The 15,193-nt window shown below is 45.4% G+C and overlaps 1 protein-coding gene across 1 annotated transcript in view; it reads left to right on the forward strand.

Annotated features, from left to right (window-relative positions):
- The first annotated feature begins 599 nt into the window (after positions 1 to 599).
- The window catches only part of eIF2Bepsilon (eukaryotic translation initiation factor 2B subunit epsilon), a 57,524-nt gene continuing 42,930 nt past the window's right edge, over positions 600 to 15,193 (forward strand). The window contains exons 1-4 of the mRNA XM_077657380.1: positions 600 to 755; positions 1,872 to 1,996; positions 7,157 to 7,342; positions 12,666 to 12,840. Coding sequence (XP_077513506.1) covers positions 630 to 755; positions 1,872 to 1,996; positions 7,157 to 7,342; positions 12,666 to 12,840 — 612 coding nt within the window. The 5' untranslated portion in view covers positions 600 to 629. The remainder of the gene's footprint in view (positions 756 to 1,871; positions 1,997 to 7,156; positions 7,343 to 12,665; positions 12,841 to 15,193) is intronic.

The raw sequence follows: 15,193 nt of genomic DNA on the forward strand, positions 1-15,193 counted from the left end.
CAAAACAGATGGCGCCACTGCCGCCCTTCAGGGAAAAAGCGTCGTCTGCGGGTTTTGGTTGCCGATCTCTACGTAGACGATTACGTTTTCGCATCATGCACGGCTCAAGTAAGTAAGCACCGTTGTGAAACTTGCTACGATACAAAAGTTACCACAATACGCATGCTCTGTGTGCAGTTTCACGGCAAATGAGCCAGCGGTTGAGGCGGGGAAATTTTTTAACGTGTTCACGATAAAAACGCACAACAACACTATACGTGCACAGAATGGGCGATCAGGGAGTGATATTGGTCGTTGAAGCACTCCCAATGGTACGAAATTCTACAAGGTAATAAAGCATCCAGATTACAGCTGTGAAAAGTGTGCTCTCAGCTGGTACGCACAAACAAATGCGACGTTGGGGCTGGTAAGAAGAATTGAAAAATAAAATGCACGTAGAGGAATTCTTCTAGTTTTTTTTTTGCTCTCTGACCCTGCATGAATGTTTTCACTTCATCAAAACATAACAAAAATGCTGGGCAGCTTACTGCTATTCCAAAAACCGCACCCGAAACAGGAACAGAACTCCTGGTTCCGTCTACCTTAGGTCACCATCGTGTGCTCGATTGTCATTGACACCAATTACTAAAATGGTGGCCGCCACGGGCAAGAAACTTGGCAAGAGTGATTTGAAGCAGGAAGAAATACTTCAGGCAGTAGTAACTGCCGACAATTTCAATGACAGGTTCTCACCTATCACAAAGGACCATCCATGGGTAAAGTGTAACCTTTTTACACTCTGCGTATCCGTTTGGAGTTCTCCTCCAAGTTGCGTGTTATTCGTTCTCTGCCTGGACCTGGCCTTGAGAGACAGCGTTTTCAACCGTATTCTTTAATTTGCGGCAGTGACCACGCCCGAGCTGCCCGGTTCTCACACGTTTCCAGCCTTTTTTTTCTATCTTGTTTATGCTGACACGAATTGTGAGAAGTTCGTTGCCGAGTCGCCCTGCGCTTGCTTGAAAGCGGCAGGGCCATATGCTTTAGGCTGAGCGTGCTGAACACGTTAGGTTTCGCTATTTTGAAGTTCTGGAGAGCCGAATTCAGCATCAAGAGCTGTCTTTTGTGCACTTGTCCAATTTCGCACTTGTCCCCGACACGCTGAGGCGTGCCTCGAGCATAGCCGGCACTGGCGCCTTGGATCGCGGTGTTCCATCAACCATTCGCGGCTCATGTTTTGATCGAGATTTTTCGTATGTCGCAACGGGGAACTGAGCGTAACTAGCGTCAGCACCGTCATTAGAGTTCAGCTGCCGCGCTCGAGCTCGCAGGATGGAATCCTCTCCGCAGCTGTCTCATTTCGATGCAAGCAAAATGGTAAAGCGCCTGTGTACTGTGCGATGTCAGTGCACGTTAAGGAACCCCATGTCGAAATCAATCCCAAGCCCCCCTCCCACTCTACGGCCTCTCTCATGGCCTATGTACAACTTGGCGACGTTAAACCCCGCACACCCACCGTGATCATTCACATGAACCACAGAGAGCACACTAAACTTAACATGAGAGAATTTAAAGAACTTTTTGCTTTTTCGAATTTGGTGCAGATACTGAAATTTAGTTCTTAAATAGCTTACTCCAGCACAGGTTCGTTGTGAACTGGGGTCAACTGATTTCACTGAGTCACCAGTGGCCCATTGCAGTGGCGGTGCGTTAATAGACATCGCCAGAAGATACTAGGTCTGTCTATGGCCTGCATAATTGCGCCCAGCAACTGTAAAGCATTGCTGCATGAATAAGGCTTGGTCTGAAACTCTGTGTCATTTACTGCTCGTCTTTCTTCAGTTTCTCATGTTTTGCACCATTTTACCTCTGCTTATTTTTGATCTTCTTACCAGGTCCTTATGCCTCTGGTCAACCGTCCACTCATTGACTACGCGCTGCAGTACCTGTGTAATGAGGGTGTACAAGAGACCTTCGTTTTCTGTGGCTCACATGCGGACAAAATCAGAGACTACATCAAGTAGGTGCTCCAGTTTTTTCCAAACTCTGGGAAACTTGTTCATTCCTGACTCAAGGCTCATGCAAGCACAGTGCCTGATAAAAATCACACTTGGTGATAAGATTTTGCTGTCAAATACTGTTGTCGATACAGGTTGTCAGTTTGTATGTGAATACTAAGAGAAAATTCCGCATTGAATGCTGGCAATGATGAAAAAATTCAGATGCTCTTTCTGGGTGCGTTTGTTCACTCCTTCCTAAAGTGTGGTGCAAATAAATACGGTCGCATGGCGGCAGTCACACGTGAGTGCTAACAACTGATTTATTGTCTGAAAAAGTGCACACTGTATACCTTATACACTTGATTAAGGACCGCACATTTTTTATGATTTTGATGGAGTTGGGCTTTATTGTAGCATAGCACTACTTTATTGTAGAATAGTCTCATGCTCTTCCTGGTGTCTAGTTTTAGACAGCGTATAGGTTCGTTATAGCTATTGCTCTCATCGACGCTTGAGCCTGGCACCTCATCAGCCTCGTAAATGAAGTTATCTTCAGTTCTATCCATTGCATTCAAAATTCCTGAAACATAAAAGATGTTAGGTACCTCAACCAGCATACTGCACATCGCAATTCAAAATACGCGAGCAGGGGAACTGAATAGTTGCAGATTTTAGCCGTCCTACTGGCCTCGTTCGGTTAACAGCAATTCCAGCGCCCTCATAGTACAAGTGTCTGAATTCTGCTTTAAGTCACACACGGCTTCTTGGCAGTGCATGCTGAAGATGATGATAATGATAGTAGGAGGCAACTGTCATCATCTGGCAACTCCCTGCGGTGTGTGCTGCACGAGGAACCTAATTGCCACGTAAAAAGTAGTTGCGCTTTGTGGATATTTTTTTCTATATTTCTGCCTCCCAAGTAGGGTGGAGCAGCCCATACATGAGCGTGGTCCTTAATCAAGTGTATACGCTTAAATAGCCAAGAATGCATGTGTCATTTGGTTGAAATAACATTTCTGTTAGTGCACCATTAAGCACAGTTTCACTTTCTTTTGAGAAGTTACCCTGGCTAAACTAGTGAGCAGTGACGAACTTCAGTACTCTAAAAGAAGATGGCAGTTTACTCTTGTTGATGCGGTGCAGTTGAGAAATTCTGTAGTGCAAAAAGCAAGGACGCAGGAAGCGAATGAATGCTTTTGTATCTCTTTTCTTTTATGTGTCATTGTCTTTCATTTCACTGCATAACTTCACATTCAGTTTCAATGCCGTAGCGCCAGAGGTATTCTGAAAGGTACTTGTTAGCTGCATTACAGTTCATATTACTACTTGGCGTTTGCATATACCATCAGCTTTGTAAAAGTCAGAAATGTTGCACAGTCTATCGTTCGCTTACCCAGTCAGCTAAAGAAGTCGTTGAGGTTTGTTCGAGGTGTTGTGAACTTTGTAAAGTTGACCTTTCTTTAAATCCTGGCAATTTTACAAGGGTTGTCCGCAAAACAAGGTTCTAGTGATTTTTCACAATGAAGAACATGTTTATTGGCATTGAATAATACATTTTTGGAGACTTTAGACTTTCCCCTATTTTTTTACCTAATCAGTGTTGTGATTAAAGCATTTTTGCATGCGGTGTACCATCTTCTTTATACCTGAATCGTAGAACTCTCTCGTCGTGCCGTGAAGTTAGCTTAAAACCTCTTTTTTCAGCTCCTCTCCGGTTCTGAAATGCGTCCCACCCAGGGGTTGCTTCAATTCAGGGAAGAGATGGTAGTCACTTGGGGCTTTGTCTGGGCCGTAGGGCAGGTGTGTGACAGTATCCCATCTAGATTTGTTCATGAGATCGTTTGTTACACGGGCAACGTGCAGACTAGCGTTGTCCTGATGGACACACATTCTCTTCGTGAGCATGCCTCTCATGTTTTGCATCGCACGTTAAGGGTTCTCCAATGTCTCACAGTAGCGGTCCACATTGATTGTTGTACCGACAGGCATGAATTCGCACAACGATAACCCCTTCCTGTCCCAAAAGACGCTCGCCATCACTTTGCTGGCAGACAGTGCTTGTTTGAACTGCTGCGGCTTCGGTGACTCTGGATGTTTCCATTGACGGGACTGCTGTTTCATTTCCGGCTTAGTTTCGTGTTGTGGGCACAGGTCTCGTCCCCAGTGACAATAGAGTCCAAGAATTCTTCGCTATCAGTTTCATAGGCCTGAAGAAATTCGCGTGCCCCTTCAACACATTTCAGTTTGTCGTCTTCCGCAAGCATTCTCGGGACCCACCTTGCACAAACCTTAGCATGCCCTAAATGGTCTGTCCAAATTGTGGAAAAAGCAGGTCTTGCTGACATCAGGGATCATCTCGCAGAGCTCCCAAACCATCACCCTTCGATCTTTCAGCATTGTTTCTTCCATTTTCGTAATTGTTTCGTCCGAAACCAATGGGCATCCAGGAAGCTGTCCGTCATGGACATCTGTACGTCCGTTTTAGTATTCTCTCCACCATTTGCGCACATGTTGTACGCTTATACACTTTTCTCTGTAGCCTTCACTCAGTTGGGAATGAATGCCCACCGGCGCAGTGTTTTTTTCATTGAAAAAACGAATCACAGAGCGTGGTTTGCACCTGATGGGAGAAGCGAGTGAAAGCGCCATTTCTAACAGCTGCCAAGCCAAGACTGAGCATTGCAGACAGCTCGCCGGGGTGGCGACTGGGAGAGGGAGAACCAAGCTGCATGCCAGTGTTGCCGGATCCTGTGTAATAGCGTTTCTCATGACTACAGCTTCTTGGGAACCTTACACGGACAACCCTCGTGCTTTGGTTTTCTATGTTTTCCCTGTCCTTTCCAGAATATTAGCTTGAAGAACGGCTCCAGGACCATTTTGTCTGCACGATGGTTCATTCCATGTTCATCCAGCCTTACCTCGTTGCTAAGTTGGGCGAGTTTAAGAATAGCGTTACGTTGAAGTATCCACATGAGGTGTTATGTGGATATTTTCTTATTCAAAAGAACTTTGAAACAGTGGTGGCTAAGTGGGCTAAATTTCCTGTCAGGTGCACAGCTTGAGTTTAGAAAATGAGCTCCTCTTTCCACGCACACAAAAATGCAGGCTGCATCCTTCGCGACTTCCTGTTTGCGCACCCTGTACTCATCACTACTTGGAGCTTGCATACAAAGTTAGATATTATTACAAGTTCTGAGTTGCCAGCACTGTCCACTCAAGATATTTCGCAACACTGCAACCACGTAGCGTAATGAAAAAGGCAGTTCAGAAGGGTAACTTCAAGTATGTGTCCAACAGTTCCTCATCGCTCATTTTCTCACTTGTGTTGCGGTGAGAATAGGAGGGCATTTGCTGGATAAAAAATTGTTTTACTCTCTCCAAGTGCTTCAATTGGTTCGAGGCCTTCTTTTTGGTCTTTCACAGAAATCGAACTAGAGCTGCGAGAAATGGGCCAAATGCTAATGATTAGGTAATTCTCGACACGGCGATATCTGAAAGTTTAGCAGTGCTAACAAATTTTGATGTTAGCTTTTGAATATGGGTACATAAGCTAGCATAATGTGGAGGTAATGAATTTTTTATTTCATCCCTTCAGTCGCCGTGATGGCTCATTGGTTATATTGATTAGCTGCTGATCTGAAAGATGTGGGTTTGATCCTGACCTCTGCGGTGGCATTTCAATTGAGGTGAAATGTTAGACCTCTGTGCTGTGTAATGTCGATGCACATTAAGGAACTCCAGGTGGTTGAAATTATCTGGGGCCCTCCCCTACAGCTTCCCTCATAGCTTGAGTTGCTTTGGGTCGTTAAACGCCATTGATAAGTAACATTTAATTTCTTAATAACTTGGACATTAAAGGGTTAACTCTTTCCTTACTGCAGTAAAACGGGCAATTTCAGGTTGGTGTATATAACATTTTTTTTTCATCCGTTAATTTCAAAACTTTTCTTTATTGAAGTACATTGTAGTGTAATGAGTAAAATTCTCTTTTCTGTGATACAAAGAAATAAAACATTATAACAGGTTGCACACGGAAAAAAAAAAAAAAGTCTGCCAAAATTTGAGAGACTTGCACAAACACTTAAAAATACATATAACATACATTTTGTGTATTTATATGCCAAAAATGAGTATTAAAAGTTACAGAACTCTTCATGCTAAATTTTCTGGTCAGAAATAAAGAACAGTTGCTTGTGCACAGCATTTCGGGCTACTCTGCAGTGCAGTGCCAAGGTGGACCCTGGGCCGTCTCGCAGATATCTGTGTCTGCTATATTGCTGGCAGCACAGAATCGTTCAGAACATGCCCGGTACCTTCAAAGAGGCCCCGAATGCAGTGAATCTCCTCGGGAATGGTGGAAACAAAAGTTATAGATGCGTATCTGTTGATAGTCTGGGCTGGGAGGAGCAATCAGCTCTATCCAAACTAAAATAATACGAATGGACGTCAGCTTTTTGCACGAAGCTGTCACTTGCACCTAGAGAGTCAAGAGTCGATGCTGTGAAAGCACAAGAGCACCATGACTGCTGAGCAGGGTCAGTGCAAGAAGAGGACGCCACCTTGTGTGCCATGTTTGCGTGCTCGCTCCGTGTTGACAGGTATCACACGAAGTTTAAAAATATTCCCTCATCTGACTGACGGAAAAGCTTAGTCTGAAACTGAACTACAGTCCTTTTGTATCGTACAGAATGACGTTACTTATCCAAAAATGGCCCGGATAGCTTAGAACAGGGAATCTTGCGCCATCGCTCCGATTGAATGACTTGAGGGGACATGATAAGGAAAGAGTTAGGCAATTGTTGTGTGCGTACGTTGGCTGCTGGGGAAGTCAGCCTTTCATGCCAGTCTCTAGTACTTGAAAAGTAGTCTGGTTGTGTGCGCTAGTGTGTAATGTGTTAGCTACCCACTGTGCAGTTTTTTCACAAATGTTCGCAATCTATTATGACTGCAGCAATTGCTGTGTCATACTGCTGCGTTGTTTCCGGCACTGCTCAGAAGCCATCAACAGTGAGGACAATGGTGCCTACACGGGAGATATTCAGAGTGCAAGGAGTGTTGCAGAAGTTGCCCCTTTAAAAAATGGTGGCCACTGTTGCAGTGTGTGAAATGGCAGCCCACTTACATTTGATAGTAACTGTTTAGCTCATTCCTGCCCTGTTCCACCTTGCTTCTCCCACCAGGGAGTCCAAGTGGTCGGATGCCGAGAGCAAGATGAGCGTGATTGTGCTCTCCTCGGAGGACTACCTGTCGGTGGGCGACATGATCCGTGACCTGGATGCCAAGGCCCTCATCCGTTCGGACTTTGTGCTGCTGGACGGGGCCACAGTAGCCAACATGCCGCTGAGGCCCATCATTGAGGAGCACAGGTGCCTGTCCAGAGCTGAGCCGTGCTCTAAGGCTCAACTGTAGCTCACAGAGTAGCCTAGCTTAGTGGCTTGTTGTTATGCTATCATGGGGGTTTGTTGGCATATTGAGGTTTGCGGGTAACGCTAAGAGAGCATGATGATTGAGCACAAAAATTTGCTGCCTGCAGGTTCTGGGATAGACTACTGGAGAAACGGCTGCATGTTTCCCCTCCTCCACCCTGTTGCATCCCTAAGCCTAAATATCTCCTCCTTCACACAAATATCCCTGTCTCCATGGACTCTGCCAAAATATTTCCTTATTTGGCCACTCCTCAGCCCAAATATCCCGTGTGTCGGACCTATTTTGAAAACAACATTTTGTTTTGGCAACAGGTGAGTGTGGGAGCTTTGGTTACAACACGCTGTGATGACAACACCGTTTACCTTGGCGGAACACCCTTTTTCTGCCAACACTGTGAGATGTGATCCACACAAATGCACAAATGGCTGATCATGTCGACATGTTCAGCACACCCATTTCATCTGTTCAAAACGCATTTGAGAGCACTACAGTACAGCAGCATAAGAATGCAATCTTTTTTTTATATACATATAATATTTCTCAGGCTTTCTTTAAGTGCCAGAGATAAAAGACCAGGCAGGAAGTTCATTTCTACAAAAACACTGAATTGACTGTTTCTCTACTCCTGTCAACAACTTAGCAAAGCACACTTGAGCGTAAAAGGAGCATTACAGAATCTGCATAATTAAACATAGCTGATTTGGCATAAGTTTAAAACATTATCTGAGTCGCACCAAATGACAAATAGTTTGCCTTTTGTTTCACATATCTACGGCATACCAACTCAACCTGTGCTCAGCTTACGCAAAACAGCCTTTATATAGCTGGTATGGCTTACTTGCAAAAATAACATTGTCAACATACCGCAAAGACAGATGCTTTCCTTGGCCTTTCTTCTTCGTCCTGTCTTGCTGCTGTTACTTGTTTTCAATTTGATTGTGTGTATGCGCGCCAGCTGACACAAATGCACTTTGGTATACAATTGAACCCCGCTACAACGAAATTCACATGGTGCGCAAAAAAATTCGTTAAAGCGGAAATTTTGCTGTGGCAAAATCAAACCAAAAATACTGTCAGGTTAGCCAACATGGTCCTAAAACATCATTTATTTCCAAAGAAGTCGGTCAGCTTCTGCTGCTTCTTCTTTTGCCACAAGGCCCGGGGCGTGACTTTCGGTGAGCAGTTGCACCGCGACGTCATCGTGAGCACCAAATAATGTGCGGAGCACGTCAAATGCTTCCATCACTTATAGTGCACATGGTGGTGCTAAATCCTCTGCATCGCTGTCATCATCCGATCATGCATCGCTGTGGCGAACGCCCTCAATTGACCATTTGCGGAGAAGTTTCTGCGCATGCGTGGTGAAGGCGCAGGCAGCGCCCTCTCTGGGCGGTTTGGTTTTTGGTTGGAAAACATGAGCCAGCCGTGCATTCCTGCGCTGTAGTGCGACGACTGATGTGAGCTGTAACTTCCACGTAACTGACATGTAACTGCAACGCGATTTATCTAAGCTAACCAAGTGTTTTGCAACAGCGAGACTTATACGTAATAAAGGCCGCGACGACATACAAGGTGCAAAAGACGAACCCGTTGATGGGGCCAGTAATGCGCACATCCAGCACGTTTCGAAGCGGATGTTGCTGCTTTATTTCGCGCTTACTGCCAAGTATACACTGCTCGGTCGTTCTAGAAGAGTTTTGCCACCGACGCAGGAAAACCGAATGATATATACTAGTATGAACATTCACCATTAATGCTACAATGTGCTTCCTGAACAGCGGGAGCACGGCCGAGCGCAGCCTCGCGTATATCCGCGCATTCTAACGCTCCCGCGGCCCGTTAGCACGCAAAGCAACGCTCTGCCGTATCAGCACGAGCCGGGATTGAGATAGTACAACGGGTCCTTTAATAATCAGCTAAGTGTGCCCTGAGGCAAAAGGTGTTGTGTTAAGTTAGCACATACTCCGGCCCTATCAAGGAAGCGCAAACGTAAACGTCAGTGTGGATTAGGAAAGTGCATCCCATTATACTGTCACACTCGCCCGCGCATAGGCACACATTCACGCACATTTTCACTTGGTCATTCGGCGCTCCGTTGAGGTAGCAGAGTGCAGGTATTGCCACACATGGTCGTTTTTCAGGCTACAACGCGAAAATAATTCGCTACACCCTGTTTCTAAAAACGGAAATGGGGTGTTCTCCTCTTCCATCATACTCTTTCGTTAGCTGGCACACGTTTCCGGCCAATAAACAACACTAAGACAACAAAACAAGCGCACGTGAGCTGCTGAACGCTGCCTTGCACATGCTTGCTCGACAGCCCCTTTCCAACCAAAGGTACCGGCGGAGCTTCTCTGTTTGCACGACAGGTGGTGCTCGCTTTTCCGCAAATGGTCAATTATGGCTTCATCACTCATCTCTTCGGAAGAAAGGAACTTCCGCTTCCTAGACAAAGTTGCCATGCTCGTGTCGATTGCAGCGCACAAGCACGAGCGAAAAAAACTAGGGCAAACGCTCCGCTGCTGTCGCCAGGCTGCTGCATCCTGTGGCGACGGATTGGTTGCGGCTCTGGCTTGGAAGAAAATGAGAGCTTGCACCCGCGCCTTGTCGCAAGGCAGCCAGCCCGATTGTCATCATCACCAAGCAATGGCAGTCTTCATGTGCGTTTTCAATGAGTGGGTCAATTGGTTCCAGCGAAAGTTTAGTAAAACAAAGCAGCGTGGACCTACAGAAGTACACAGATGGGCGGCGATATGCTTGTTTTATCTAAGATAGATTTTTAAACTAAGCTTCGCATAGCAAAAATTTTGTTGAAGCGGAAACACCTCCCAAAAATGGTTCGTTGTGGTGAGAAATTTGTTCCATTACTTTCATTGGCGAGCTGACGGGGAATTGGAAATATTTCATTAAAGCGAAAATTTCGTTGAAGCGATGTTCGTTGTAGCGGGGTTCGACTGTAAACAGAATGCTTTTACAGGTGTAAAATCAGAAAGAAAACACTTTAGACATAAGGGGGCAAAGAAGTGACAAATATAACTGTTTTTCTCTCCACCTGATGAGAGTGCCCTTGAGCGCCTTCAGCCCTTGAGAGTGCCCAGCTTATCAGTTTACCTCCTGGATAACAGTCTCAGTGGCCAGTGAATGAACATGGGAATTAATGCTTGGGACATGCAGCACTGATGTTAAGGCCGTCAACCCCTCAGAGTGTGCTCTATACTTAGGGCCCTTCGTTTTTGGGAGGTCAAAATGCGGTGATATTTCATGAGCTGGAATTAAGGTTCAAATTGGATGCTTTAGCCAAAAAAGTTCTATAATTCAGGTTGTATCGGGCCATATTTTGTAGCAAAAGACAATTTGCTGTAAGTGCTCGTTTTCATGTGTGTCATATATGCTGTATTTTTTGCACATTGCTTTGTACACCATATGAAGATAGCAGGTTGTACTGGAAATCCTGTTTAAAGACGGATATTTTTTTTTTCTCATTTATTGTAGTTATTTTGCCATGCTCATTAGCATTTACTGTGCAGCACTTCTGCATCCATGAAACACCTATCTGCTGTCGTTTGTACACTGCGATAACATTAATTCGACATCAGCGTGACCATTTTTAATGCAGAAGAGTTTTGGATCAGGACGCTGTCAGAGTGGGCAGCACTTGATGCAGTGATACCAATAAAGGCATCTGGTCAGTACCCTCACTTTTGCTTGTCATTTCCGAAATGTACTGTTCAAATTGGGCCTAAAATTAAGCACTGTCATGAATAAAAAGCCTTAAAACTTGCAGGGGTGTGCGAATGTTGAAATTTTTGAATGCGATTGAATACGAATTTGAAGAAAAAATGGCTTTGAATATCATATCAAATATCTGTTCTCTAGAAAAAAATATTTCAGAAAATGATATACAGACAAATGCTGGGGCACTTCTATTTTCCAAAACGGTGCATGTTCTTTGCAACTGAACTAAACAAAACCAGACTGACTTCTCACCATATAAAAACATGGTGTGCACAGAAATGTATGCTACTTGATTAGACATCATAACAGTATCCAACCTGTATGTGGCTATGTAAACTGAAATCCATAAAATGACACATGACTAGCAACTGTAAATAACATGACGGCTAGTAAAACCTTATTAATCCAGAGTTCAAGGGACTAGAAGAAATTCCCGAATTACCTGAATGTCAATTTATATATTGCCCCCCCCCCACTGAAGAAGAAGAATGCCAAAAGTAAGGTGATGCCTTTGAGGAAGTTCCATTGCACTAACACCAAAAAGCTCGTGTTGAACGCTGTCCGAAACCGGCACGGAGCGTCGTTTGGACGATGGGCGAATGCGTGGGCCAACAGCTGCCATCGCTGCGAGCTAGTGGTGAAGCTCAGAGACCGGACCTACGCGGCCAGGCTATTTTTTAGCCTGGCGACAGGGGCCCTGTGATCATTGTCACACTTGCCGTTATGCCCACTTATAGAGGTGTGCAGGTCGTAATGCACTATGCAGTAAGCGGGATTTTTACACGATCGCTTGCCCTATTGTGACACCCGACTCACTACTAGCCTCATGCAGAGTTCCGCAAGTGGGCTTTTTTGCATATCATTACTGACCAAAATAAGATGGCGGAAGTCGCGCTCAGAGTGTATGAAGGCATAGAGGACACGTGTATTTTCCTGGCACTTCAAACTCGATCGCTTAATAATTTACCCAGATATTGCGGTTTTGCCCTGGTGGAATTTATGGAAGTCGACGCGGTATGGGATCTCTGGCATATATTTAAAAATATTCAAATATTCAGGAATTCTTGAATATCAATTTCTCGAATACGACTTTGAACCAAATATCAAACATATTCGGTTCGTATTCGAAATTTTGGAGATTCGCACACCCCTACTTAAAAGAAGCTTAAACTAATCACTTGACTGAAAACACTCCTCTGGATGTCTGCACAAGGTGTCCACTAATTTTCTTGCAGTGTCTTCAGCTTTGTACTTACAGACACGGAAGTTTCCTAGGAGGCTTCTTTTCGGGTAAAGATCGGGTTTAAACCAATTTTTTTTTTATTTTTTTGGGTGCAAAAATCTGGTATAATTGGGTTTTACCTGAAAACAAAGAGCCCAATGTATCCAGCTGTAAGATGACCACATGCACTGACTAAAATCCATTACAAATTTTGGCATCTTTTTTTATGAGTACCTAAGTTAGAGCACATTTAAAAGTAAGTCTTTTCTTAAACAATAAAATGTGCCCTGTTGTCGTCCCTACAGAAAGACTGTGGCGAAGGACAAGGGTGCCCTGATGACACTGGTGTACCGGCGGCTACCCCCGTGGCACCGCCGCCGCTGTCGCGAGGATGACAGCGTGGTGGCCGTCAATCCAGAGACGGGAAAGCTGCTGCATCACATCAAGAGCAGCACCACCAGCAAGTGTGACTTCCCTCTGGTCAGTGTCCACAGGAGGATGGAAAGATGTTGGCTCGGGGTATGGGAATAGCAGGCTGGTTAAGAAGAAAATAGGAATATTCATTTAGTATTGAGCTGCAAACAAGACCTGGAAATAAGGTTGATTGAAAACAGATTTTGGAGAGAAGGATTGCATGTAATGTAAAATTAAATAGTGACTACTTTTCTTTTTTTTTTAAGTCCAAAATGAACATGAAGAAATGCCGTATGTACTTAGATTTAATGCAAGTGCTTTTTTACTGAGAGTAGAAGTGAAAAGTCACTTCATTCATTTTAACCAAGTACTATTCGTGTAATGGTGTAATATTATGTGGTTACTGTCACCTTTTCGTGCACTTTAGCGTGCACTCCCAGACACCCTGAGCAGGAGGGGGGGGGGTTGCGGTCTCGGTCACAAAGGAGATGCCCTCGACTCAGCGTGGCAAGCTCAGCCTGAGACCAGCCACCAAGTGACAAGGAGGGTGGTCGTTTGGTGCACATCTTTCGCCAGTCGCAAGCCAGAGAATGGGTCGGAGCCAAAGGTTCATTAACAAAACAAAGCTTATACAGCGAAGAGACGATACAAAGGATTTCGCATTCACTCATACGAGCACATACAAAGTGATTTACAAAACAATGCAACTCATGCAAAGTAACACTTGAGAGAGATTGCAATACAACAAAAGCTTTGCACCTAGAGTGCTTTAACACAAGAGAGAGACAAACAAAGAAAACACAATTTGTTCACCAGGCACTGCGACAGGCCCGATGACCTGAGGAACACGACGGAGCTATGCCGCAGGTTGGTGCACGCTGCCCCACTGGTCCATGGCTGGGCTAGTGGTGTTGTCCCGGGAGGCGAGCGGGTGCGCTTCTCTGAGGCAATAACGGTGGCTCAGGCTCACAGGCATCGGTCAACACCCTTCATTTACAGGTGCACTCTGCGTCTGTTCATTCTTCGTGCCAAGGCAGGCGCGCACATACACACAGTATCAACTGTACAGTTTCCTTCTCCTTCTCGCACCAGGCGCGCGACTCCATTGGTCAAGCGCAAAACCGGATTCGAAAACTTTCCAGGTCCTTCTCGCGGTACACCATCGTTGACAGGAGAGAAAAGGGGAGAGGGTATCACTTAATGCGGTCAAGGCTGCGCCCTCTCCATCGACAATGGGTCGAATGTACTCCAACCTTCAGGAATAATCAACGGCTGGCACGGCTATGTTCCCTTTGGCGCCGCACTGGCAGCAGAAAGGGCAGCAGCACACACAATAATACGTGCTCTCCGGTGTACCTTCTCTGCTGTTCGTTTTCTCTGCAATGCGTGCGGGCGCGATTGCTTCCGCGCTGCGACTTTTTTTTCGAATACGTGCCGAATTTTGTTACAGTGACAAAGGCACACTACCCTGTATTCACTCGCATATTGGTTGATGCTGCATGCCAGTTGGCCCCCAACTTCAGGAAACAGAAAAAGAAACAAAAAAAATAAAGTGGCTGTTGCTCAACTCAGCTGAGCCAGAATATACAGAGCGAAAGCTTTGTTGATCATGGTTAGACACAGTTTAGCTTTGTTTCAACTTTATTGTTTCAAGACTTCAGTGAGAGCAGATTTGTTCAGCCAGAGCAAATCACGTGATGCATCGCGTGCCACAAGTGCAAGAGCGAGCGCTCTGGAGAGCGGCGGCCGGTGCAGCGGCGGATGTGACTGCCAAGCGCAATAGCGAATCACGTGACACACCACATGCCACAACTGTGGAGGAGGAGCAACCGAGCAGCAGCAAGCGCAGCGGTTGACGTGACTGGCAAGCGTGAAACTGTGGTGACGAAGGTGGAGATGAAGATGAAGATCGAGGCACTTGCCACGTGCAATTTTGCACATGCAGCGCGCCTCCCTTTAGGGGTCAAATCTAAGAGGCAGATGACCTTCAGGCTCAGCATGGGAGGAGTAGAGCTCTTCACTCTAAAGGTATGGGAGGATCAGACATCTGATACGACACTTCTGTGAAAGCAGTTGGATTAGCCCTTGATTATTAATTTGATGCTTGTACCCGAATTTTACTCATTTGCCGTGCTACATGGTTGTCGCCATCCAAAGGAACCGAAGCCTTGCAGTGGCCCTCGCCTCGCAGGCTTCGTTTGCTTTGCTGCCAAAGGCATTACAGAGACCAACTGCATGTTAATTTTAATGAGCGATTATTCTATTTATGGTGGACTGGTAACAGGAGTAGACATTTTGTAAAAGATAGCCGCTGGTTCTAAAGATCCGTCCGCTGCAGCTTTGATGTGAAGCAGGTTAAGCTTATCAACCACCTGGCCACCAGTTCACTACCAGCAGAGCACTGGCAGATGGCATGTCA

Source organism: Amblyomma americanum, chromosome 3, assembly GCF_052857255.1.
Source record: "Amblyomma americanum isolate KBUSLIRL-KWMA chromosome 3, ASM5285725v1, whole genome shotgun sequence".
NCBI classification, from domain to species: Eukaryota; Metazoa; Arthropoda; class Arachnida; order Ixodida; family Ixodidae; genus Amblyomma; species Amblyomma americanum.